We start from the raw sequence: 24,494 nt of genomic DNA, 5'->3' as shown, positions 1-24,494 counted from the left end.
TGCTCTGAAGGGAATATTTTTCTCCTTGCTGTGCTTCCTATGATGTGTTTGTGACCAAGTGCTTAGCGCTACGAACTTTATCCACTGCAGCTCATGTATCCAAACCTGAGACTGAAAGGAAGGTGACCTACACACCTGATTGACTCCCAGGCATGGCGCTAATGCCCCCCAGCACACATGCTTGCCGTCTCCTCGCTGTCAGAACAGACGAACACACTTCTATGCATAGAATGGGCATTTGGTCATTTTTTAAAAAAAGCAAGCAACCAATTAACCAGTTTCTTTATTTTCTCTTCCCTCCTTTCCCGTCATTCTTTCTCTCCTCTCCTCCTTTACAGCGAGAATGAGCACAGACTGCATTTGATGTTTTCAGTAACTATCCCTTTGGCTAATGATGTGTTTGTATGACAATAGCAGCTCCTTCTCATTAAAAGGAGGGGAGGAAACATTAACAATGATAGATGAGGTCTCCTAGAAATCCATTATTAGCAATTTCACAAATAATGGCGCTGCTGGTATGACTTAGCAGGGAATGAAGCCAAAGCTGCAGTGTGACCCTGCAGCTAAAGGCTAATGAATCTTGAAGACCCAATCTTAAATGATGAAATCTGGCATTTGCAGTTGATGAAATCTTTACTTCTTCCTTTACTCCTTTGGTTTAGAGATAGTTTTTATTGGTTGCTTTTAGAGAGAGACGAAGGGAGGGGGGAGGGAGAGAGGAGAAGCAACATCAGTTTGTTGTTCCACTTATTTATGAATTCACTAGTGGCCCGGTACACGAAATTTGTGCACATTAAAAAGGAATTAATTAGAGGAAATATTTTAATATTGCTCTTTGCCCTTTTTCTATAATAGAAGTGTCAGAGATGAAAGAAAATTAGTAAAATGTATATGAAAATCTCCCTCCTGTCAGAGTCTGGGGCATGCCACTGGACCCAGAGACAAGTCCCCGCCCACCTGCTTGTGCCTCGAAATCACATGAGACCCAGACCCGGCCGGCCCCTCCCCCGTCAAGCCCCACTGGGCAGGGGGCACAGCCTCAGGTCCCCCGTCAAGCCCCACCAGGCGAGGGCACGATGATCGTTTGTGTATTAGCTCTTTATTTTAGTGGATTGGTTGATTCTTGTATGTGCCCTGACTGGGGATTGAACCCACAACCTTTGCATATCGGGCCAACGCTCTAACCAACTAAACTACCTGGCCAAGGCTAGAGATAATTTTTTTTTAAGATCCTGGAGATCATTTATTTAATTCTATGTCTTTTAAAATTAGTACAATCATATAACTTGTTGTCTAAACCAAATCATTTTGAGAACAATAATTATTACACCATGATAACAGATATACATCTAAATTCTAATAGAGAGAATTTGTATACAGTTTGTATAGCCAATTTACTTATAATACCAAATTCATGTCACCATCAATAAGACTTGTTTTTTACTACAAAGAATCCCACACAGACATTTTTATCAAGGGATATCTAGTTCTTATTAGAAAAACTGGAAATAACAAACATTTTAAACGAGATGTCCCATCTTCAATATATATTGGAGGTTTAGGCAAATTCAACATTTTTTATTTCTTCCTATCCAAGATCAATTCTGTTTTAAAACTCATAGAATAAATCATAAAGTTCTATATGTATTATGCATTTTTTCTGTGAACCATTGTGCTGTGAACTTCTCATCAATTATTATTATTATTTAATTCTTTATTGTTTAAACTATTACATATGTCTCCTTTTCCCCCCATTGACGTTTCCCCAGCTGGTCCCACCCCCCAGCACATGCCCTCACACCCCTACTGTCTGTGTCCATGGGTTATGCTTATATGCATGCATACAAGTCCTTTGGTTGATTTCTTACCCTCCCCTCTTCCCCCCCCCCCGCCCCCCCCTCCCCCACCTTCCCTCTGAGGTTTGACGGTCTGTTCAATGCTTCTATGTCTCTAGAGCTATTTTTTTGTTCATCAGTTTATGTTGTTCATTATATTCCACAAATGAGTGAGATCATGTGATACTTTTCTTTCACTGCCTGGCTTATTTTATTTCGCTTAGCATAATGCTCTCCAGTTCCATCCATGCATGCTGTTGCAAATGGTAGGAGTTCCTTTTTATAGCATCATAGTATTCCATTGTGTAGATGTACTGCAGTTTTCTAATCCACTCATCTGCTGATGGGCACTTAGGTTGTTGTAAATCTTGGCTATTGTAAATTATGCAGCTATGAACATAGGGGTGCATATATCCTTTCTGATTGGTGTTTCTAATGTCTTGGGATATATTCTTAGAAGTGGGATCACTGGGTCAAATGGCAGTTCCATTTTTAATTTTTTGAGGAAACTCCATACTGTTTCCCACAGTGACTGCACCAGTCTGCATTCCCACCAGCAGTGAAGGAGGGTTCCTTTTTCTCCACATCCTCGCCAGCACTTGTCATGTGTTGATTTGTTGATCATAGTCATTCTGACAGGTGTGAGATGGTATCTCATTGTCATTTTGATTTGCATCTCTCCGATGATTAGTGACTTTGAGCATGTTTTCATACATCTGGTGGCTTTCTGAATGTCCTTTTTCAAAAAGTGTCTATTTAGGTCCTTTGCCCATTTGTGATTAGATTGTTTATCTTCCTTTGTTAAGATGTTTGAGTTCCCTATACATTTTGGAGATTAAACTCTTATCAGATATAACATTGGCAAATATGTTCTCCCATGCAGTGGGCTTTCTTATTTATTTATTTTTTTTGGTGGTTTCTTTTGCTCTGCAGAAGCTTTTTACTTTGATGTAGTCCCATTTGTTTATTTTCTCCTTATTTTCCATTGTCTTAGGAGCTGTATCAGTAAAGACATTGCTATGACATATGTCTGATGTTTTGCTGCCTATGGATTCTTCTAAGATTTTTATGGTTTCCGTCTTATGTTTTAAGTCCTTTATCCATTGTGAGTTTATTTTGTGTATGGTGTAAGTTGGAGTTCTAGTTTCACTTTTTTTCATGTATCTGTCCAATTTTCCCAACACCATTTATTAAAGAGAGTGTCTTGACTCCATTGTATGCTTTTGCCTCCTTTGTCAAATATTAATTGAGCAGTATGGCTTGGGTTGATTTCTGAGTTCTTTGTTCTGTTCCATTGGTCTATATGTCTGTTTTTGTGCCAGTACCAGGCAGTTTTGAGAATAGTAGCTTTGTAATATAGCTTCATATCTGGTATTGTGATCCCTTCAACTTTGTTCTTCTTTCTCAGGATTGCTGCAGCTATTCGTGGTCTTTTTTTATTCCATATGAATTTTTGGAGAGTTTGTCCTAGGTCTGTGAAATATGCTGTTGGTATTTTAATGGGGAGTGCATTGAATCTATAGATTGCTTTGGGTAGTATGAACATTTTAATGTTGTGGATGAACATGGTATAGTCTTTCATTTGTTCATGTCTTCATCTATCTCTTTTTTCAACATCCTGTAGTTTGCCGAGTATAGAGATAATTTTTGATCATTACTTTTATTGTCAAAATAGTTTTACTAGGGAAAATTTTAAATATATATAGATCTAAAAACTTTGGATTACTGAGCCTCAGGTAATCCAAAGGTTTTGAAATGCAAATAGTTATTTTTATGGGTGGTGACCTTTTAAAAGTCAACCCTAAGGTGCAAATCACATTAGTCAAATTACACTTAAAAGTGTGTTTTACTTCTTGTTAAACCATAAAATCTGGGAAACCATAAAATCCGCCACACATTCTTTCCTCATAGGACACTGAATCCAAAAAGAAATCATACCTGAAATTACAAATTACTTCGGAATGAATGAAAATGAGAACTTTATTTCAAAGCTTGTGGCATACAAGTCAAATGATACTCAGAAGAAATAGAGAGCCCTAAATGCTTGAATTATTTGCAGAATCCATTCATGCATTGCTGCTTCTGGCTTATTTGCATTCCTTTCCAGTGTAGTGCATATGAGTGGCCATGTTGAAGGACCTCCAGCACTTGGCTATGTTAGCACTGGGATGCATAAGACCCTCAGGAACAGTGCTAGATCAGCTCACTGGTATTAAGAACCCAATAGGGCTTCCATTTGGGGTCATATGATATGACAACATATGTCCCAGCGGCTCCTTGTGAAGCTGCGGAGGTGGGTCCTAGAGTCATATTGATAAGATCAAATTCTGAGAGGTGTATGGAATTGAACTGAGCAAACATCAGTTTCCCATCCCTTATCTTATCCTCTTTCCAGACCATCGCTATCTAAGTAGAATGACAGGAAAGATCACCAGAATTTTACACTGAGTTTCCTTTCTCCTTTTCCCCCCTCTTCAGCCAGTATAGTGGACTTTTTCTATGTAAAAGGCAGATAGAAACCCCCACCCCCTGCATTGATTTTTAGAGAGAGTAGAAGGGAGGTAGGGAGAGGGAGAGAAGGAGAGTGAGAGAGGAAGGGGAATATTGATGTGAGAGAGACACATTGATTGGTTGCCTCCTTGAAAGTGCTCTGACTAGGGATAGTGATGGAACTGCAACTTAGGTACATGCTTTTGATGGGGAATTGAACCTGTGACCCCATCGGTCACAGTGCTCGGGTTGACCCTGTAACCACTGAGCAACACCAGCCAGGTGTAAGGCATATAGAATTTTTTACCTTGATTATACCCAATAAATTCACCATTGCCCATTTTATCACGTGGTAACTCAATTAGTTTATTGGAGTATTTGAATTGCTACTTCATATATAGAGAATATATTAGAAAATAAGATATTGCTTATATGTTATTTTTTCAGATTATCCTAATTTAGCTAAGTGCCAGTTTCTCAGTATAATTTTGGATGGAAAACAAGATTACTCACCTTGTTACAATTGTGAATAAAAACAATAAATCTGTTTTTCGTGAAGGTCTAATACAGATCCCTTCAGGGGAGGCTCATACACTTTAATTCAAGTACAAAAGATTTGATGGGTTTTAGCCACTTATCTGTTTTGCATATTTCTGAGTTATAGTTTAGCCTAAAACATTTATAGTACAGGATAAGGGAATTTTTGATTGGGCAGCTATTTCTGTGATTTGGGTATTATCTCTGCTTTTGGAACTACCATCTTTTGGTAGAGATCATGTATCTCTACTAATAAAAGCCTATGTGGTCGTCATACCCTCACGCCATGATGCCCTCATGCTGTAACAACCCACCACCAGGAGGCTGTGTGCACAGCAGGCGTGTGCTGGTGGGCGGGGCTGCGTGTGCGGGGAGGTGTGCATGGGTGGGTGGGGACTTGATGCTGCATGTGCTGTGATGCTGGGGGTCCCGGCGGCTCCATGTGAAGCTGCAGAGTCAGGTCCTGGCCTACCTCTTTGGGGCAATCCATCAAGGAGCCCCAGATGGGTGGGCGGGGCAAGGAGCCCCAGGGGTGGATGGGGCCTACCTGTTTGGGGAGATTGATCGTGGGGCTCCCGCACTGTGAGAGGGCACAAGCCAGGCTGGGGAACCCCCCTCCCTAAGTGCACGAATTTTGTGCACCGGACCTCTAGTTTATTATAAAATTATAAAGGGCCAAAAATGTAGATTAAAATGGAGACAAATAAGCATAATATCTAAACAATCAGACCCTGAAAACCTAATCTATAAATAATATAGAAATAGCTTCCTTAAAAAAACAATATTTTTCTTATTGCTAGAATTTCTTATACAATAAACTTATTACTCTGACATGTAGAAGCTTTATCAGCTAACATATTTCTATCCTGAATGTAACTTCTGCTCATAATCATATCGTTTTTAGGAAATTTAATTTTCTTCCATCATGGCTTCAGGTTGGTGAAAGATGCATGGTTTGTTGGTAAGCACATTTGGAAAATTTTTGTAATTTTAGTCCTAGAGGATCTGACTGCATTTTTAGAAGTTGTCTAGACTGAAGCTACAGAAAACATCTGTAGGCTTACTGTTTGTCTCCCAACTAAATTAGCACCATCCAGCAGAACAGAAGCAATAATAAAGAAAAATGCTGCAATAAGTTCAACATAATGGACATTTTAAAATAGGAAGCATCTTCTTTGGAGATTCAATTACCTCTTTCTGGATACTAGGAAGAGACTTCATCCAATTGTTTTTCTGACTTGTTTTAGAACTTCAGGTAATATGCTTAGCTTTTCCTTGTATTTTCTTTTTCTTTCTTTCTTTTTTTTTTTTTTAAATAAAGGAAAGCTTATCATATCTACTTACTCTCTGCAAGTAAGGTAGTATTTACCAGGTTTGTTCACTATAAAGTTACTATTTCCTTTCCCTACCTTATTCTTTAGAAGTAACTCAATAGATTTAGCCCATCCTCAAAAGTGTCTTATAGGAGGGATATTATTATCTGAAGTTCATGTAAGGAGAAGATTTATCTGGCATTTATTTATTTATCTACTTATTTATTTAATCATTTGTTTAGTGGTATGGACTCATGTATATTTTATACTTTTAATTATAATCCAATACCATGTTAATTTATTTTCATGCACAAATTGTTCCGGCTGTAGCCATTGGGAGCTCTCTCAATTTGGCTCCTGTTCACTTCCATTAAAAAATTTATTTTGTTGAGTGTTTCTTACTTTGTTATTAAAAGATGCTTGTCTTATATTTTTCTTGACCGTAGAATCAGTTATTTCTGCAAGGAGCCCTGTTTGCTTTTATTTAAGGATATTACTTGAAACCTTGAGTGTTAGGTCTGCTTGTTGCTACTTATATATCATTACGTGTAGGCCTGCTCAGTGGACAGAGCTAAGTATTGTGTGCGTACATACTAGCCCACACCTATTCCGGTTTTTTAAAAATGAATTTTCAGTTAGTTTACATACAATATTATATTAGTTTCAGGTATACAACATAATGAGCATTTATATAACTTATGAAGCATCACCCCAATAACTCTAGTACCCATCTGACACCATCCACAGTTATTACATTATCATTGACTATATTCCCTCTTCTGTACTTTACATCCCATGTCATTCAGTTTTGAATAATAAAAGTCAACAACTTCCTGTTTTAGATCTGCTCATGGAGGTTAGGGAAAACAGTAAGTCCTTTCTGAATAGCTTTGCCTCAAGGTGATTATCAAGGTAATCGTTTCCTTCTAAATATTAGGCCTACAAATGGCATTCTTGGGAGTAAAAGTAGCTCATTTTTAGTGTTTGCCATGCTTGAGTGTCAAGAGAATGTGAGCGGAGCCATGTCTGCCACAGGGTGTTGTAGCAAAGAAAGGAACACATCCGTTCACTGCAGCTCTTGATCCTCGCCTGCGTAGGTATCAAGGTAAAATGTACCTTAACTTGGGCTCCATATGAAGTGGACCTGGAATTATCAAGTTTGTTTACTTAGACATTTACTTTTAATACTGTTTTTCATGCATGTAACGTCCATCTCTGGTGTTATAGGCACTACATAAAGTTATTGAGAACTTCAAGTTCAGAAACTTAAATGATCACTTACAAAGTTTAGGGAGTTAGGACACTGGCAAATCAAGAAATGAATTAAAGTTTTATGTTTCTCTATATTTCTGCCTCTTCTGACCTTTGTCTTTTACTTCAAAAGAATATCTTTCTTTTTTTTTTCATTCTATCCTCAGTATTTTGATTTTTTTTCTTTTAATTAAATCTTTATTGTTCAGATTATTACATTTATTCTTCTTTTTCCCCCCCCCATAACTCCCCTCCTCCCAGTTCCCGCCCCACCCTCCGCCCTCACTCCCCACCCACTGTCCTCATCCATAGGTGCACGATTTTTGTCCAGTCTCTTCCCGCATCTCCCACACCCCTTTCCCCCCCAAGAATAGTCAGTCCATTCCCTTTCTATGTCCCTGATTCTATTATAATCATCAGTTCATTCTGTTCATCAGATTATTTATTCACTTGATTCTTAGATTCACTTGTTGATAGATGCATATTTGTTGTTCATAATTTGTATCTTTACCTTTTTCTTCCTCTTCCTCTTCTTAAAGGATACCTTTCAGCATTTCATATAATCCTGGTTTGGTGGTGATGAACTCCTTTAGCTTTTCCTTATCTGTGAAGCTCTTTATCTGACCTTCAATTCTGAACGATAGCTTTGCTGGATAAAGTAATCTTGGTTGTAGGTTCTTGGTATTCATCACTTTGAATATTTCTTGCCACTCCCTTCTGGCCTGCAAAGTTTCTGTTGAGAAATCAGCTGACAGTCGGATGGGTACTCCCTTGTAGGTAACTGAGTTTCTTTCTCTTGCTGCTTTTAAGATTCTCTCTTTATCTTTTGCTCTTGGCATTTTAATTATGATGTGTCTTGGTGTGGTCCTCTTTGGATTCCTTTTGTTTGGGGTTCTCCGCGCTTCTTGGACCTGTAAGTCCATTTCTTTCACCAGGTGGGGGAAGTTTTCTGTCATTATTTCTTCAAATAGGTTTTCAATATCTTGCTCTCTCTCATCTTCTGGCACCCCTATAATTCTGATGTTGGTACGCTTGAAGCTGTCCCAGAGGCTCCTTACACTATCCTCACATTTTTGGATTCTTTTTTCATTTTGCTTTTCCGGTTGGGTGTTTTTTGCTTCCTCGCATTTCAAATCATTGACTTGATTCTTGCGCTCCTCTGGTCTGCTGTCAGGAGTCTGTATAATACTCGTTATTTCAGTCAGTGTATGCTTAATTTCTAGTTGGTTCCCCAATATAAGATCGAGGGTCTCATTAGTTTTCTTGTAGATCTCATTAAGTTTATCGGCGGCTTCTAAACAGTTCTTGAGAGACCTTAAAAGTGTGGTTCTGAACTCTAGATCTTCCATTGACAATTTTGTCCTGTTTCTTTGTCTCCGCATTTTGTTATGCTTTCTTGGTGCACCCCCTAGTGGTCTTTGTGCGCAGTCTTATAGTTAAACCTTGATTGTTGTAGCTAATACCAGGGAGGGTTTGACCTCCAGGCCAAGTGGCTATGAGAATCAGCTGTGTCTGCAGCGAGAGAACTTCTGTCCTCTAGGGAGGTGCTAATCTAGCCTTTGCCTGAGGCTATCCGGCAAATGCCTGTGTGCAGGGCTTGGGCGGGGCGGGTCGCACAGGATCAACAGGGTGGGCCGGAGAGAGCAGTTATGGTGGCTCTCAGTCCTGTCCCCAGGGGCTCTGCCTCTCTGAGTCCCAGCAACCGCTGCAAACCTCGGAGAGAAAGCTGCATTCGCTCTGACCGAAGCCAGACAGTCCCGCTTCTCCCGTTTGAGTCTGGGTCCCTAAAGACTCCCCTGTATCTGGAGCTCAGAGTCTGCGACTCCCTCCCGATTGAAAACGCCAACCGCGCCCTCCGCCGCCAGCCCGCTCCGCGCACTCCGCACCTCAGAATTTGACTTCAGCACTGCGCCTCCTCTGAGTGTCCGTATGTGTTTCTCTTTCCTCCTAGTTGTAGGACTTCCACTTAGCCAGCGTTCCTGTGGTTCTGGGTGATGTCCCTTCCGTTTTTTGGTTTCACTTTTGAAGTAGTTGTTCAAAGCAGCAAACTCCGGCGTTAACCTATGCCGCCATCTTGGTTCTCTCAGTATTTTGATTTTTACATGACCAAGACCTTCACCATAAGTTTTTTTAGCTTGTTACTTTTCATTTTTATTCCCAACACTAGAGGCCTGGTGCACGAAAATTCACACACTCAGGAGTTGGGGGGTCCCTCAGCCCGGCCTGCACCCTCTCACAGTCTGGGAGCCCTTGGGGGATATCCAACTGATGGCTTAGTTCAGGGAGTGGGCCTAAGCCGCAGTCTGTCCTCCCTCTGCAGCTCTGGCCAGCAACCGGCCTCACCTCCCCGATCGCCCCTCCACTGCCGCTGGTCACTGCCACCCCCCAATTGCTGTCCCCTCTCTCTGTCTGTTGGCACCTGTCTTGGCTGGCCTGGCACTGTCTGCTTGCTGGCCCCACCCCCCGACGACCAGTTGTTCCACTGTTCGGTCGATTTGCATAGTAGGCTTTTATTATATAGGATGGCTTTCTTTTTTTTTTTTTTTTTTTTTGCCATTCAAGAGCTTGCCCTGGTGGTACTGAATGGAAAAGATAGCAAGAAAGAAATTAATATTCTCTCAATTTTTTTTGTGTATCTTTCAAAAATATTAACTTTGTGGCAAATTCTCTGAAATAGTTATCCTAACCCATTTCAGTATTTGAAGAAGTTTGTCTCTTTACCTCATTCTCCCTCTGGGGGAGGAGCTATTGTACTTTCACTGCACTTTCAGCTTCCACTCTTCAGAAGAGAGACTGATGCCTGTGCCCTGAGGACCCCCCACAGGGACATCGCCCTTAGTGGTCTCCATGGCTCCGGAGGTGGGTCATTGTCACCAGGAGGACCTGCTTCTCCCTCTTGGGCTCAGACCTCATACTGGTCCGGGATGTGAACCTCCATGGAAGGATACTGCTCATGGTTCTCTTAGTCCCCAAGCTGACTTGTGCGTTCTTAGCAACCCGGAGCTGGGACTGACTTCACACGGAGAGGCACTGATCCCCCTTTTACAAGTTAGGATGTGCGCAGGAGGAAACAAATCAAACAGTGACCAGAGTTGTCAATTCGCCATTAATGTTCATAGCTGTTAACCCCCCCATGGGAGGTACTTAGCAGTCATTAAACTTGGTCCTCAGTGAAGCCCAGAGGACATCTTGGGAATAAACAGTACTTATTAACAGTGTAGAATCAAAATGGTTTTATTCCTTTCACCTCAGCCTCTGACACTTGCTCAGTAGGGCAACCACATTCGGTAGACTTACCATTCTTACGCAATTGTTCTTAAGTGAGTGCTTTGTTTTTTTGTGTTTTTTTACTTTTAAATTTTTTGCTGCATTATTTTTTGGTGTTCTCTATTGTGGATAAAAACACTAGTAATGATTTCAGTGTATTCCTTAATAATGTTCTCTCAGCCCCTGTGTCTCTCTGTGAAAATTTGATCCAGCTGTCAGAGATGGCAGCGTAATTATAATAATTCTGTCATTTGCTTTTTAGAGCTTTGCAGACGGTGGGAGGCAGTGATGGAGCAAGCATGCTCCTGCCTGTCATTCTAATCCTCACATCCCCTCCCTTCATCCCCACCAACCCTGCCCTCTTTAAAGAATCCGAAAGTCAAATTTCTGAGAACAACTATTTCCTGTGTGTGTTTTTTTAAGTAATAATTTAACATTCCATGTGAATGAGTTGTTGAGGGGATTGATCTATTTTAGTAGATGGAGACATAAAAATAATTGGTACCTTTCCATTTGTATTGTAGCTGTCACTTTTGTTGTGATTATCTAGGGATCTCCTAAAAATAATATAAACCTTAAACAAATTTTTATAATAACAAATGAGATCTGTTTTCCCACCATTAGAACATTAGTTCGATCCAATCATATGAAACTCCTGTGTTTGTAGGTCACACATGGTCACATGTGGCCAACTTCATATAATTCTCATACATTTCTCAGTGACCAATGGAAAGGAGAGGTTATTAATGCAGAGAATAACTTACCCTTGGATTTTAAACGATTGTACTTATTCTGTTTTGGATAATAGAAAAGACCAGAAGCTTTAGTGTTTAGTTGTATTTCATAAACTCAATTAAGTAACTTATTTATTGTATCCTATTACATAATCATATTAAGTTATGTGCCCTGGAGCGGTGCTTGATGTCTGGGCACAGGTACCTGAGGGGGCCTGATAAAGCAAGCTGAGCTTCCTGGGCCAGCTTGATCTGTTTCCTCTCTGCAGAATTATGAATAGACTCTGAAAACTGAAACTGCAGCTTCAGAACAGAGCTAAGAATAGCACAGAGTTTTCCCCCTGCTGTCCATTTCATTAACCCAGCAATAGAAAGCTCAGAGTGTTGGTCTCTTTGACCCTGTACAAAGAGGTTAACCTCTTTAAAGTGCCTCATTTATAAGCACGAACTTCATCATACATTGATTGTACTTTAGGAAAACATGAAAGTTTCATGCTTCTAACTATTAACTTAATAGATGCCTATTAATTTCCTGAACAAAGTAGAGTTAATGACCTATCATCAATTTTATGTACCCTGGGGCTTTTTCTTTACTTGGAGAGATGAGGTTTCATAAATGAACCAGGAAGACATTATTGAACGTATTTATACTTTTATAAATGCGATAATCGGAGTTAATAGCCAGGAATAGAACTCATTTTTGCTGTGTGACATTAACTGATTTCTGTGGGGCACAAGGACTGATGAGCCAGGTTAGATGTGATCAGTCAGCACAGATGTCAGTCGTGGCTGGAGGGGGCTCGGAGGCTCTGTGGTATTCTCAGCTTCCAGATGACGGCAGTGGGGGCAGGTTGATTACAGAGAGGAAGGGTGCCTCTCAAGAGGAGAATTTCAATTATAACTACCTGTGTGGCCTTGCCACTCCCTGCCAGTGGCTGTCAGCCCTGATCTCAGACAAGTCAAGTGGTAGATTCTAAAATGGTGACAAGCAAAGATGCTGTGAGAGGAGCCCAAAGAGGTCTGATCTAATCTTGTTGCTGGGATAGAACAGGAGCACACGAGCTTTTCCTGGAAAAGTGGTGGTGGTTTGATGCGTAAAAGATAATCTGGAGGACATGATGGAATGAGGGTGGGCGGGACTTGGTGACACAGCGAAGCCGTATGCCGTGTACAAGCAACTTCTTGGCATAGAAGTGGGTGCTGGGTTGTAAGGAAAGAGCAGGTTGAGACCAGGTTCTCACAGGCCTGTATTTGTCAGGCTGAGGCACTTGGACTTGACCCTGAAACACTAGGGAACGAGTGAAGGTTTTAAGCCAAGGAATGATGTGAAATGCTCATTTTACAGAGATTATTTTCATGGCTGTGGGTTGGAAGGATTTGAGAAGGACAAGGCTGGACAGAGGCTCCATATTCGGGATGTTGTTATTATACTTTAGGGCAGCGGTTCTCAACCTGTGGGTCACGACCATCGGAAAACACATATAGCATATCAGATATTTACATTACGATTCATAACAGCAGCAAAATTACAGTTATGAAGTAGCAACGAAAATAATTTTATGGTTGAGGTTCACCACATTATGAGGAACTGTATTAAAGGGTCGTGGCATTAGTAAGGTTGAGAACCACTGCTCTAAGGGGAAATCACAAGGATCTTAGCTAGGGTGAGAAAAGGTCAAGTTCAAGAACTATTGGGAAAATTGGAGTTCTTTGTGATTGGATGACCGGTTGATTGTACATAGATAAGGACAGAGAGGCAAGAGACAGGAAGTTTCTGATTTGGAACTTGAGGTGGATAGATGGCCACTAGGGTATGGGACATTAGCGGTTAGATCAGCAAAAAAAGATGCTTAATTTGGTTTGGACCACACTGAGCTGAGCCATGTATTGATTAACACAATATTCCGGAAGTTTTTATTTCTCACTGACATGGACCAGCAGCGAGTGTCCCTGTCTGGCTGGCCGTTCTTCTCTGTGCAGTAACTCGGTGGCCGAGATTCCTTTCATCCCATGGCTCTGCCATCTTCGACGTGTGGTTTGCAGAAAGGGGAGGAGCATGGAGCGTTGTTCTTGGGGAGGTTTATGGTCCAGCTCTGTTCTGTATCACTTTCACCCACTTCCCCTCGGCCAGAGCTTATTCCTATGACTGTCTCCAACTGCAAGGGAGGCTGGAAAATGTAGCCTTATTATGTGCCCACCAACAAGAGGGTGCAGTTTGGGAAAGCAGCTAACCAACTGTGCTTCAGGGTGACTGGGGAGGGTTTGAAAGTTGATATCTGAAAGTTGGGAGCAGAGATCTGAGCTGGAAATGTGGCTTTAGGTATCCTCAGAGACAGGGTAAGGTTATATTCTGAGAAGTTACTCTTCGAGAACAAGTAGAAACAAGAGCAGGAGGCCAAGAACAGAGCTTTTAAGTTGGCCGGCACACAAAGTGGTGTGAAAGACAGATGCCAGGAGGAGCCCGAGAGCCTCGAGGAGGGAGGTATTGTGCCACGGCAGCCAGGAGTGGACAGTTTCAAGGAGTTGGTGGGAAATAGTGCAGAAAGTAGTAGAAAGACTCACGAAGTGTCTACTGAATCAGATGATTAAATATGGGAGACCTGATTGAGTTGTCTTCACTTCAAGATCATGGTCAAGGCGGAAAGCGATTTCAGGGCGTTGGGAGATCAACAGAGAGGAGCTACGGAGACGGGGAGATGGAGAACCAGGAGGGTGGGGGTCATTGATGAAACAAGGTCCCCAAGAGAACAAGGACAAAGGAGAACTTACTGAAATAAAATTCTGAGTTCACCCAAGTACTGCTTTTTTTGACACCTTTTGAGCCCACATTATGATTGATGACATATCTGTTATGAGCAATTTTGTTAACTTACCTAGCAGGAGACTATAATTATATTTCCAGTTCCCTATTAGTTAGTTTATGTTCTCAATGCACATCTCCTGGGAAATGCAATTCCTCTTTGAGCGGAAACTTGCGTTTTTCTTGGTTTCGAATGCAAAGTATAACAAAGAAAAAAGAAATAGTCCGCTGTAACTTTGTCATAACTTTGCTAAATTAAGGCAGATTGTACATCTTTTATTTTCCCTAATAAATGGAGTTATAACCTGTATCTCTGTGTTTCAACAAATGTTATTATGTGCCCTAGTTTCCCTCGTCCCTACTGTAGCTAGGAATGTGTTTAGAGGTCCTTTTCTTTCCTAGAGCATTTTTTAATGATGAGGAAGTGAGACGGAAATCAAGAGGCTTACATGTAGATTGTGGTGTGAAATATTGAGCAAGCCCTGGTTTTATTAATAGATCACTGCATAGCTATCTTTCCATTTTATGTCCAATCGATTCACATTTTCCAGTGAGGCACATAACATTAGTTTAAAATGCTTTAAAAATTGTTTCTGTATTGTAACTTGTTTCTAACTTAAGACCGGAATATTTAGAAGTAAAAAGAATCTTCATATAAGCTATTATTATTATTTATATACCAATGATAAAGGTGATGGCAAGAATGATTTTTGTTATGTTTACTTTAAACAGCACTTCACAGAACAGCTCGATTGTATTAAAACCTTAAAATGTCACCAAAGGTCATATTTAGAATTTGAGTGACTAGTTCTTTGGAAGTACAATTTAATGTTTGTACTTTGATGCTCTGAGGTTTTTTAATGTTATTGCTTTATCACCAGAGTTTCTTTTTTAAAAATTCTGATATTAGGAAGTAGTGTCAAATTAAGTAGAATATATTTAAAATAATGATTTTAATTTCTATTTTCTAGAAAAAGGTAGGTAATTATATTCATTTTATCTTGGTACCTGGCTTATAATAAACCCTCAGTAAATATTTATGATTTAAGGATGATACTTGAGTTAGTATTTTTTTTTTTTTTTTGGAAAAGATGTGTATCTGTTATAATAGTGCATGCAGCATTTCTAGCTCTCTCTCTCTCTCTCTCTCTCTCTCTCTCTCTCTCTCTCTCAGTATTCTTTCTATCTTTATATCCTTGATATCAGGGTCAGCCCTTAACTGCAAAAAGATGAGTTGGCTGTGAAATGAGTATCCAGCAATCATCTCGGCATTATTCTAGGCAGAATACATTTTAGAACGAAAGTGGCACCATTCAAGAATTGCATGTTTGCTGATGAGATTTAGAGAAAACCACACTTTGTCTCACTCTGGTCCAGGGCTCCAAGCATGCCCCCAAAACCTCTTCATTATAGGCCTATTTTTCTCCAAGGGTCACTTTCTCTCGTGATTTATTTTAAGGCATGTTTTTACCTCCTTAACCCCGCTGTTTTATCAGCTTCTTGTTTTTTATGTGGAATAGGGAGTTGGGTTTGGAGAAGGAAAATAAAGATGGAGATGAGGTCAGCATCTCATGTGTGTACAATGCCAAGCAGTGTGTTGGACATTTGAATAGACGTGCATTACAGTGCCTAGCTCGGTACCTGGCATATACCCACCTGCACATATCCCGGTACCTGGCATATACCCACCTCCACATATCCCGGTACCTGGCATATACTCACCTCCACATATCACCCTTAAGAGGCCTGCTCCAGGACCCTGCTCTGTTGGATAGATGTAGCGTTTGGTTTTAATTCTACATTGAATTCTCACCCTTCATAGAACTCATTTGGGCACCACATCATCATATCACTCATGCTGGCTGCTGTAACAAATGAGCCTCTCAATTTCAGTGGCTTAGCACCCCTATATGTTTTTGTCTCTCCTTGCCCCCCCACCCTCATATTAAACAATGCAGTGTGGTTCTAAGGGGTCTCTGTGACACACAATCTTTTAAGGACTGAAACTGAAGAAAGCTCAGTATTTTCCAAGGTTACTTTGGAGGTCAAGTATCCAGATTGCAGAAAGCAAAAAAGATTGAGGATTTCACGTGAGAGGATTTTATGGGCCAGTGCCTGGAGGTCACTGTGAGTAGGGTACATGCTTCCATTTATTTGTGTCTTTTTCAATTGCTTTTTTCTGTGTCTAATAATTTTTTTTTAGTATAGGTCTTTTACCTTCTTGCTTAAATTTATTCCTAGATGTTTTGTTGTTGTTGTTGTTTGTCAGTAAACTAATCTGACCGATGAAGATTTACATCAACACATTTGCAGTTGTAAATAGGATTGTTTTCTTAGTTTCCTTTCCTGATAATTCATTGTGGTGTATAAAAATGCAACTGAGCCCCAGCCGGTTTTGCTGAGTGGATAGAGCATTGGCCTGCGGAGTAAAGGGTCCTGGTTTCAATTCCAGTCAAGGGCACGTACTTGGTTGAAGGCGGGAGGCAACCCATCCATGTATCTCTCTCACATTGATGTTTCTCTCTGTCTTTCCTCCTCCCTTCCACTCTTCTCCAAAAATCAATGGAAAAATATCCTCGGGTGAGGATTAACACAACAACAATAACAATAACAAAAGCAACTGATTCTGGGATATTTATTTTGTATCCTGCTACTTTACTGAATTTATCAGTTCCAGTAGTATTTTTGGTGGAATTTTTAGGGTTCTCTCTACATAGTAATCCTATCATCTGCAAATGACAGCTTTACTTCTTCCTTTCCTATTTGGATGCCTTTTACTTCTTCTTGTCTGATTGCTGTGTACGATGTTCAATAAGAGTGGTGAAAGCGGACACCCCTGTCTTGTTCTTGATCTTGCTTTTAGTTTTTTCTCATTGAATATGATGTTAGCTATGGGTATGTCACTTGTGGCCTTTAAAAATGTTCCCTCTATTTCTACTTTTCTGAGAGTTTTTATCATAAATGGGTGCTAGATTTTGTCAAAAGACTTTTCTGCATTTATTGATATAATCACATGATTTTTAACCTTCATTTTGTTTATGTGATGTGTCAAGCTAATTGATTTGTGGATATTGTGCCCACCTTGCATCCCAGGAATAAATCCCACTTGATCATGGTGTGTGATCTTTTTAATGTATTGCTCGATTCACTTTGCTAATGTTTTGTTGAGGATTTTAGCATCTTGTTCATCGGGAATATTGGCCTATAATTTTATTTTTTTGTAATGTGTTTATCTGGTTTTGGAATTAGGATAATGCTGGCCTCATAAAATAAGATTGGGAGTCTTCCCTCCTCTTGAATACTTTGGAATAGTTTAAGAAGGATAGGTGTTAGTTCCTCTTTAAATGTTTGGTAAAATTCACCTGTGAAGCTGTCTGGTCTGAGACTTCTGTTTATTGGAAGTTTTTTGATTATTGCTCCAATTTCATTAGTTGTAATTAGTCTGCTCAGATTTTCTGTTTCTTCTTGATTTGGTGTTGAAAGACTGTATGTTTCTAGAATTTATTCATTTTCTTTCAGATTCCCAATTTGTTGGTATATAGTTTTTGTATGGAAACAACAGCCCTGTGTTGTTGTTTTTTTCCTGCTGGTATAAATAGAGTGAATTGTTTCCCTTTACTCATTGATTCTGTTTCAGAAATCATTTGAAAATCCAAATGGAGGGAAATGTTTTCTTTTCTTTTTCAAATACAATGAACATCCTGAAAGTAATAGAAAAATCAAATATTTGAAGGCTTTTCCTAGCAATGCTTTGGATGAGATGGTACCGCTGCTCTCTTTCCCCCTCTGGCAGACTGCTTTTGTGAAATACCCCCTCTGGCAGTCCCCAGCCTCTTCCTTCCATCTGTTTCCCAGCAGCTGCATTCCCTGTGTTCTGCCAGATGGGAACATACCTATGTTAGTTTAATCTGTGTGTCCATCCACTCATTCATCCAAGCACTGACAATGCAAAAAAGAGGAAAAAGAAGAGGAAAGAGAAAAAGTTGAAATTTACTGTGATAGAATGACACACTGAATAGGACAAGGACCCAGGGGAAAGGCTCTTAGCTCTACCTTGTGGTGAGGGAGAGGTGGGGTGTGCTTCTTTTTTTAAATTTTTATTTTATTTTATTGACTTTTTACAGAGGAAGGGAGAGGGATAGAGAGTTAGAAACATCGATGAGAGAGAAACATCGATCAGCTGCCTCCTGCACACCCACTACTGGGATGTGCCTGCAACCAAGGTACATGCCCTTGACCAGAATCGAACCCGGGACCCTTCAGTCCACAGGTGGAAGCTCTATCCACTGAGCCAAACCAGTGAGGGCGGGTGTGCTTCTTTTAGGGGAAGGAAATTGGGTCCAAGTCTCTTGAATTACTCATGGATACTTTCCCTCCCTCAGATAAGGCTTATGAGGAAAAGAAACCTGGATTGATAATCTCTAACTCCAGCACCTCGTCCAGGCCCAGGCTCATACTAGACATTCAGTAAACTAATCTGACCGATGAAGATTTATGTCAACACATTTATAAACTTTACACAGTACACAATTTTCTACACATTATCTTATGCTCAATAGCTCCGCCATAGGGCAGATATGCCTATTCTTGGCTTATAGATAACGAACCGAAAGTCAGAGAGATTTGGTGTTTTGCCAGCATCACCCAGCGGGTTAGTAGGATAGAGCTCAGGTCCCGCACCTAATCTTGACTGTAAGTGTGAAAATCATTCTTTGAAATCTGTAGCATGTGCTTTGAGGTGAGGCATCAGACCACCTGACTCTCTGAGTAACGAGGGCTGTGCATTCACATTGGGTCACACAAGAATTTATTTTTAACAGAAACAAAATATTTCTCCCACTATGTTTTAGAGCTCCTTGTAGTCCTGCCAGCACAGTGTTTGTACCCAGTAGGCGCTCTGTAACTATTTCTGAAATAATGGACAATGGTTTAAAATGTGTAATTCAGATCCACCTAAATTGGCCAGAGTCTGAGGCTTTCATAAGTTTCTACTATATTCATTGTGCCATGGGGGACAACATTTGCCTGTGGTATATTCGCATTTACACGCTTAGAGCCTGCCCAAGGACACAGTGTGTGGATGCTGAGACTGGCCGGATGTTCTCAGCACAGCAGGTTGAGACATATGAAAATGGACTTACTTTTGTGTCATTTGATGCTTTGAAAGTCTCAAACTTCCTTAGTGTTGGAGTTTATGCTGGACATTTATTGCTGCTCTCTCTGACTTATCCATGAGTCATTCCACGAGGTACCAGTGTTGTCCACAGAAATAGCATGACCTGGCGCCAAACATAGTAAAATTGCAGATGACTAGGGATGAAGGCATGGCTGATAGAAGTATAAAATTACACATTTCCACATGGATTCGGCTTCACTTCAGACTTACATGTGTGCGAAGACTCATTTTGTATCTTCCGCTCCTTTCCTGCTTCCCGCCTCCCACGCCTTGCCAGCTGCTACCCACCTCATGCAGTGGTGACTCCTGACCATGAAAACATCCCAACTGCTTGCTCCTCCCCTTTATGCTGCACATCTAATTCATGATCATGCCGTGGTGCATTGACTTCTAAAATATTTCTTTTTTCTTTTTTTAAAAATATATTTTATTGATTTTTTTTTACAGAGAGGAAGGGAGAGGGATAGAGAGTTAGAAACATCGATGAGAGAGAAACATCGATCAGCTGCCTCCTGCACACTCCCCACTGGGTATATGCCCACAGCCAAGGTACATGCCCTTGGTTGTACCAGAATCGAACCTGGGACCCTTGAGTCCGCAGGCTGGCGCTCTATCCACTGAGCCAAACCGGTTAGGGCACCTCTAAAATATTTCTGAAAGCAGGGGATTGAGACTGTTTTAAAACCAGGTGTGAGTACATTGCTGAATCTCCTTATAGCTACGAAATTATGGGAACGCAGCTGAGAGCCCTGGAAGTGTTTACTGTCAAATCAGCAAAAGCGCTTGGAGTAAAAAAATAGATAAAATATTAAGGAGTTTTCAACCTTAGAAGACATTCTCCTCCATGTACTAGAGTGCAAATTTATTTCATCATCTCTGGAAACACTTGCTTTTTCCAAAACTCTGCAACCACGGGAGAGAAGACAGTGGGAATTATTCAGAGTGTGGCACATACCAGGTGGTTGCGAAATGTTTAATGAATGAGGACATGGACAGATGGACAAAAATAGAGTGGTAATGGTGAAAGGACCCTGAACTCTGCGCCTGTTTTCTGTTTTTGCTGAGCAGGAATCTATTTTTCATGTCGCTTTGGTTTGCTTTTCTAAGAGCAAGATAAATGTCGTTTTAGAAAGACAGACCCACCTTTAATATTACTCATTACTAGGGAGACACCAGGAGTGCCTCAGGCTACCACCGAATGGCATTTTATTCTACACAATATCCAAGGGAGAGCTTTGGAAAGGGTCTATAATTAAAGACTCAGTAGTCACGGTTATGTGTTTAAAATGAAAGAAAAACGGAATATTAAGGTTGTAAACCTTCATATACTAAGCAATGAAGGTCAATGATATTTTTTTCCTCATTAATTATTCCAGTGGCTTATTCTTGCAAGTTACTTTTGTTCTGCCACATACTAAAGAAATGAAAGTTAGAGAATTACTTCTTATTTTCTGTTTCCATTTTGCAGGGGAAGATGGTGAAAGGAATGGGAGGTGCTATGGATCTGGTGTCCAGTGCCAAAACCAAGGTGGTGGTCACCATGGAGCATTCTGCAAAGGTAACGCATGTAGCTTTTGGAAATTCTCAATACACCAAAATCCTATACACCCGGTCACCTGACCATGGCCTCTTTTTTTTTTTTTGGCTTATTCAAGTTGATAGCATTTATACTTTGAGGGGAAGATTATAAATAAAGGCAGTTACTTACTATCAGTTAAACTATTGTTTAACTTTGAATGAAGCACAAATATCAAGACCTTCTTTGATTGTTTGCCTTGTAGACACACCCAAAGTAAAAGCTATAGCATCTTCAAAGCAATGAAAAGATGTCAAGGCAGATGTGTTGATTCAGTTTTAAAGATGATTGTAGTGGTTGCTATCCCTGTGAAAAATAAAAAACATAGCAGAATATAGGTCTTTTAACAACAGTTATTTTCAAATGGACAATATGGCCTCTTACCAAGGCTGTGAGGTACCATTTGGAGAAGGTGTTAGAAAATTGTGGGCTAGGTGACAGAAAGCATCCTGATTCTGAAAAGTATCATTCTTTTAATAAATCATCAAATATTTATTGAGTGACTGTTAAGTGCTAGGCACTGACCAAAAGTAGACAAAAATCATTGAATCATTGACCTCATGGAACTTACATTTGATGATGGCAATGGTGGTGGTGTGATGATGATGATGGTGGTGATGATGATGTTGGTGGTGATAAAGATGAAGATGATGGTGATGATAGTGATGATGATAGTTTCCACGTACTGAGCTCACTGAGTGCCAACAGCACACTCAGCACTTGTTGAGTGTACAAGCACATGAACTTGATCATAGGCATCTTTCATGGTTCCAGAAACAGCTTCAGACAAGTTAAGTAATTTGCCTGAGTTCTACATAACTAGTGGAGCTGAGATTAGACTTGGGGGTCCCTGACTCTGAAGCCCAGTTTTCTAACTTCAGAGCAATCCATGTAACGTTCTTCCTCATTCCCAACTCAATGTGTTAGGACTGGCTGAGCATAACTGCTTTGCTGACCTGAATCCATGGACTTTGAATGATTTGAAATGTTGCTATTGGGTGGTTGCCCTCTTTGTTTTTGTGTGCCCTTTGTCCATTTCCATGTATTCTTTAAAATTCTTAGTTTTAAAGCAAATGCTGCCTATTCCTACCTTGAGACCTGCTATTCTGAGTGGAAGTGGTAGTTGGCCCTGTTTTCATTGAGCGGTGCAGCACAGGGGGAGATCATGGAGCTGCAAGATTGGCTTCTGACTTGCTTCCCATGGGGAGTTCTGTTACAGAGAGATGTGTGCTGTGAAATGGCTCTGTTGTAAAAACTGTAATAAATGTGGGATTATCATAAACTGTTTAGTAAACAGTGGGAAGTGAGCAGTGGAGCATAAATATGAAACATTGGAAATGAAACCAGCACAGGTTGCTTCTAAGAGATGCCTTGCAGAAGCATCCAAAGTACCTCGTTTCAGAGGCGGAAGGATGCCAAGCATGCAAATGAAGTCCAATTTTCTGGAACATTATGTCTATTTGGACAACACTTTTTTCTGACTTTCCTTTTGTTGTTACTTAAGTCCGACTCATTTTAAGTTATATTGGTGCAGTTGTTTTCAAAACATTAGGCCTCTATTTAGAAATTCTCTTTCTCTTTGTTTTAAATGTGTGTGTGTGTGTGTGTGTGTGTGTGTGTGTGTGTGTTTTCACCTCAGCTGGAAATTTTGATAGAGGAAAAGAAATAGTACTTCAAATTTCTGATTAGAAATCCCTTCTAAAGCTTTGCACAGAAGCAAGATATTTTTTGTTACCATTTCTTCTTTTTCTTCTCTCCATGGGAAATGGCCTTGAGTTTTAGAACAGAACTGAAGTTAGATATTTTTCCCTAGATACTTTCACTTGAATAAACTAACAAAAATATATTTATGATTAAAGTAATAACAGTGATTTGTTCACACGTAAGATCTTGAAAACTAACCAAGAGAGGTTTCTCTTCTTGCCAGCTTCACTTTCTATCCGTGGTTCAAGATGTGTGGTTGCTCCTGTCTGTTGTTCACCTGGACTCATTGTTATTGGCCCAGCTCCAGGCAACACCAAGACCGCCTGCTTCTCTCCTGCATCTTTTACTCTGGCCAAACAGTTGTAGAGGCTGGAGAGGAGATGGAGGGGAGACAGGTTTTCACTCCTGGTAGCCTCTCCAGGTAACCATCTGTTCTGGCAGACATGCCGGGTAACTTCTGCCTAATGATTAAGTGAACAGCTTAGGGGAGAAGTCCCGTGAGCTTTGTAAGACACAAGGGTGAAACATTTGCCACGAAGGATTAAAACTTTCATTGTCGTGAAAAGACATTTCATCTCGTATCCTGAGGCAGCATGTTTTTCTGAGAGGGTGGGGCTGCTAGGCGGTTTTCAGGCACCACTTCCTCATAGGGGAGCAGATGCAGGTGGCTTATCGATATAGCATTACCTGACCTTTAGAAGCATGCCTGTGTTGTTGCTGCTCTAATGAGACAAAGGAAGCTCTCTCCTTGCCAGCCTTTGCAAGCAGCCCGCAGCTGCTGGTGTTGGAACTGGGCTGCCTGCCAGGGCTGCTCTAGAGGAACCTTCCCAACTCTTCCCTGCCTTAAGCTGCCTCTGGAGACCCCACGGGAGGCACTGGTGTGCACCTGGCATTGCCGCATGATTTCCCTATAAGCTTAGACATCAGGGTGGCAGGCAACATGGAAAAGTAGGCCAAGTGTTGTGGTGTCCAGCCACCTTCTTTCTTGAGCTTCTTTTCATCTCTTGACATGTCCTTCTTCTGCATTTGAAAAATGGGAAGAAACAAACAAAATGAGTATCAGTTTGAGTTCTCACTAGGTGCAGGGCCCTCTGCTTGGCATCGCACGTGCTGAATCTCGTGAGCCTCAGTGGCCCTGTGAAGGAAGACTGGGACGGGGGCAGGTGAGAAACTTGCCTGGGTCAGTGGTGGGGGTAGGAGTCTCCCTCAGTGTCATCTAGCCCGTGTTCATCATAGCATACCTGTCACATCCTCACCAAAGCTACCTCTCCACCAGCATCCCGCCTACACCTGCCCTTTACGCAAAGCTTTAGGTTTCAGAATTTCCTCTTTTTCTTTTTCCGTTTTAGCGAGTCAAAATACGCTTTGCTTTGGTGAGACAGGTATCAGCAAAGTAGGTAATGCAATCTGAAAATCAAATTGTGTCTCCTAGGATCCATCTCCCCTTCTTCCCTTCTGTATTAGAATTCTCCAAGTTTTACCTGTGCACATACATACTAGCCCAGGGACAGACTACATTCCCAGAACCCCTTGCATGTAGATGCATCCATGTGACCAAGTTTGGGTCAATGGTGTCTGAGTATTTGCAATGTGTGTAATTTTTGAGCCATGTCCTTAATGGGAAAGCAGACTTCATTGGACTTTCTTTCCCCGCCTCTGGCTATCTGCAGCAGTAGTGTTGGGCCCAAGGTGGTAAAGCATATTGCTAGGCTCACAGAGCTGCCCCACCAGCCTGGATCCCTAGGTGCCCTGTCTCCTTCTTCATGGGTTCCTGTCAGGATTCCTCATAACTCTATCCTTGCCTCTATGCT

General features: G+C 40.9%; 1 protein-coding gene across 1 annotated transcript in view; it reads left to right on the top strand.

The window, feature by feature from the left end:
* Nucleotides 1-24,494, top strand: part of OXCT1 (3-oxoacid CoA-transferase 1) — a 128,606-nt gene that overhangs the window by 79,093 nt on the left and 25,019 nt on the right. Inside the window, exon 14 of the mRNA XM_081089001.1 lies at nt 20,872-20,961. Coding sequence (XP_080945127.1) covers nt 20,872-20,961 — 90 coding nt within the window. The remainder of the gene's footprint in view (nt 1-20,871; nt 20,962-24,494) is intronic.

Source organism: Myotis nattereri, assembly GCF_964212035.1.
Source record: "Myotis nattereri genome assembly, chromosome: 4".
Classification (NCBI taxonomy): domain Eukaryota; kingdom Metazoa; phylum Chordata; class Mammalia; order Chiroptera; family Vespertilionidae; genus Myotis; species Myotis nattereri.
Note: the sequence above shows the minus strand (reverse complement) of the source record. Positions and strands in the feature narration are given on the sequence as shown.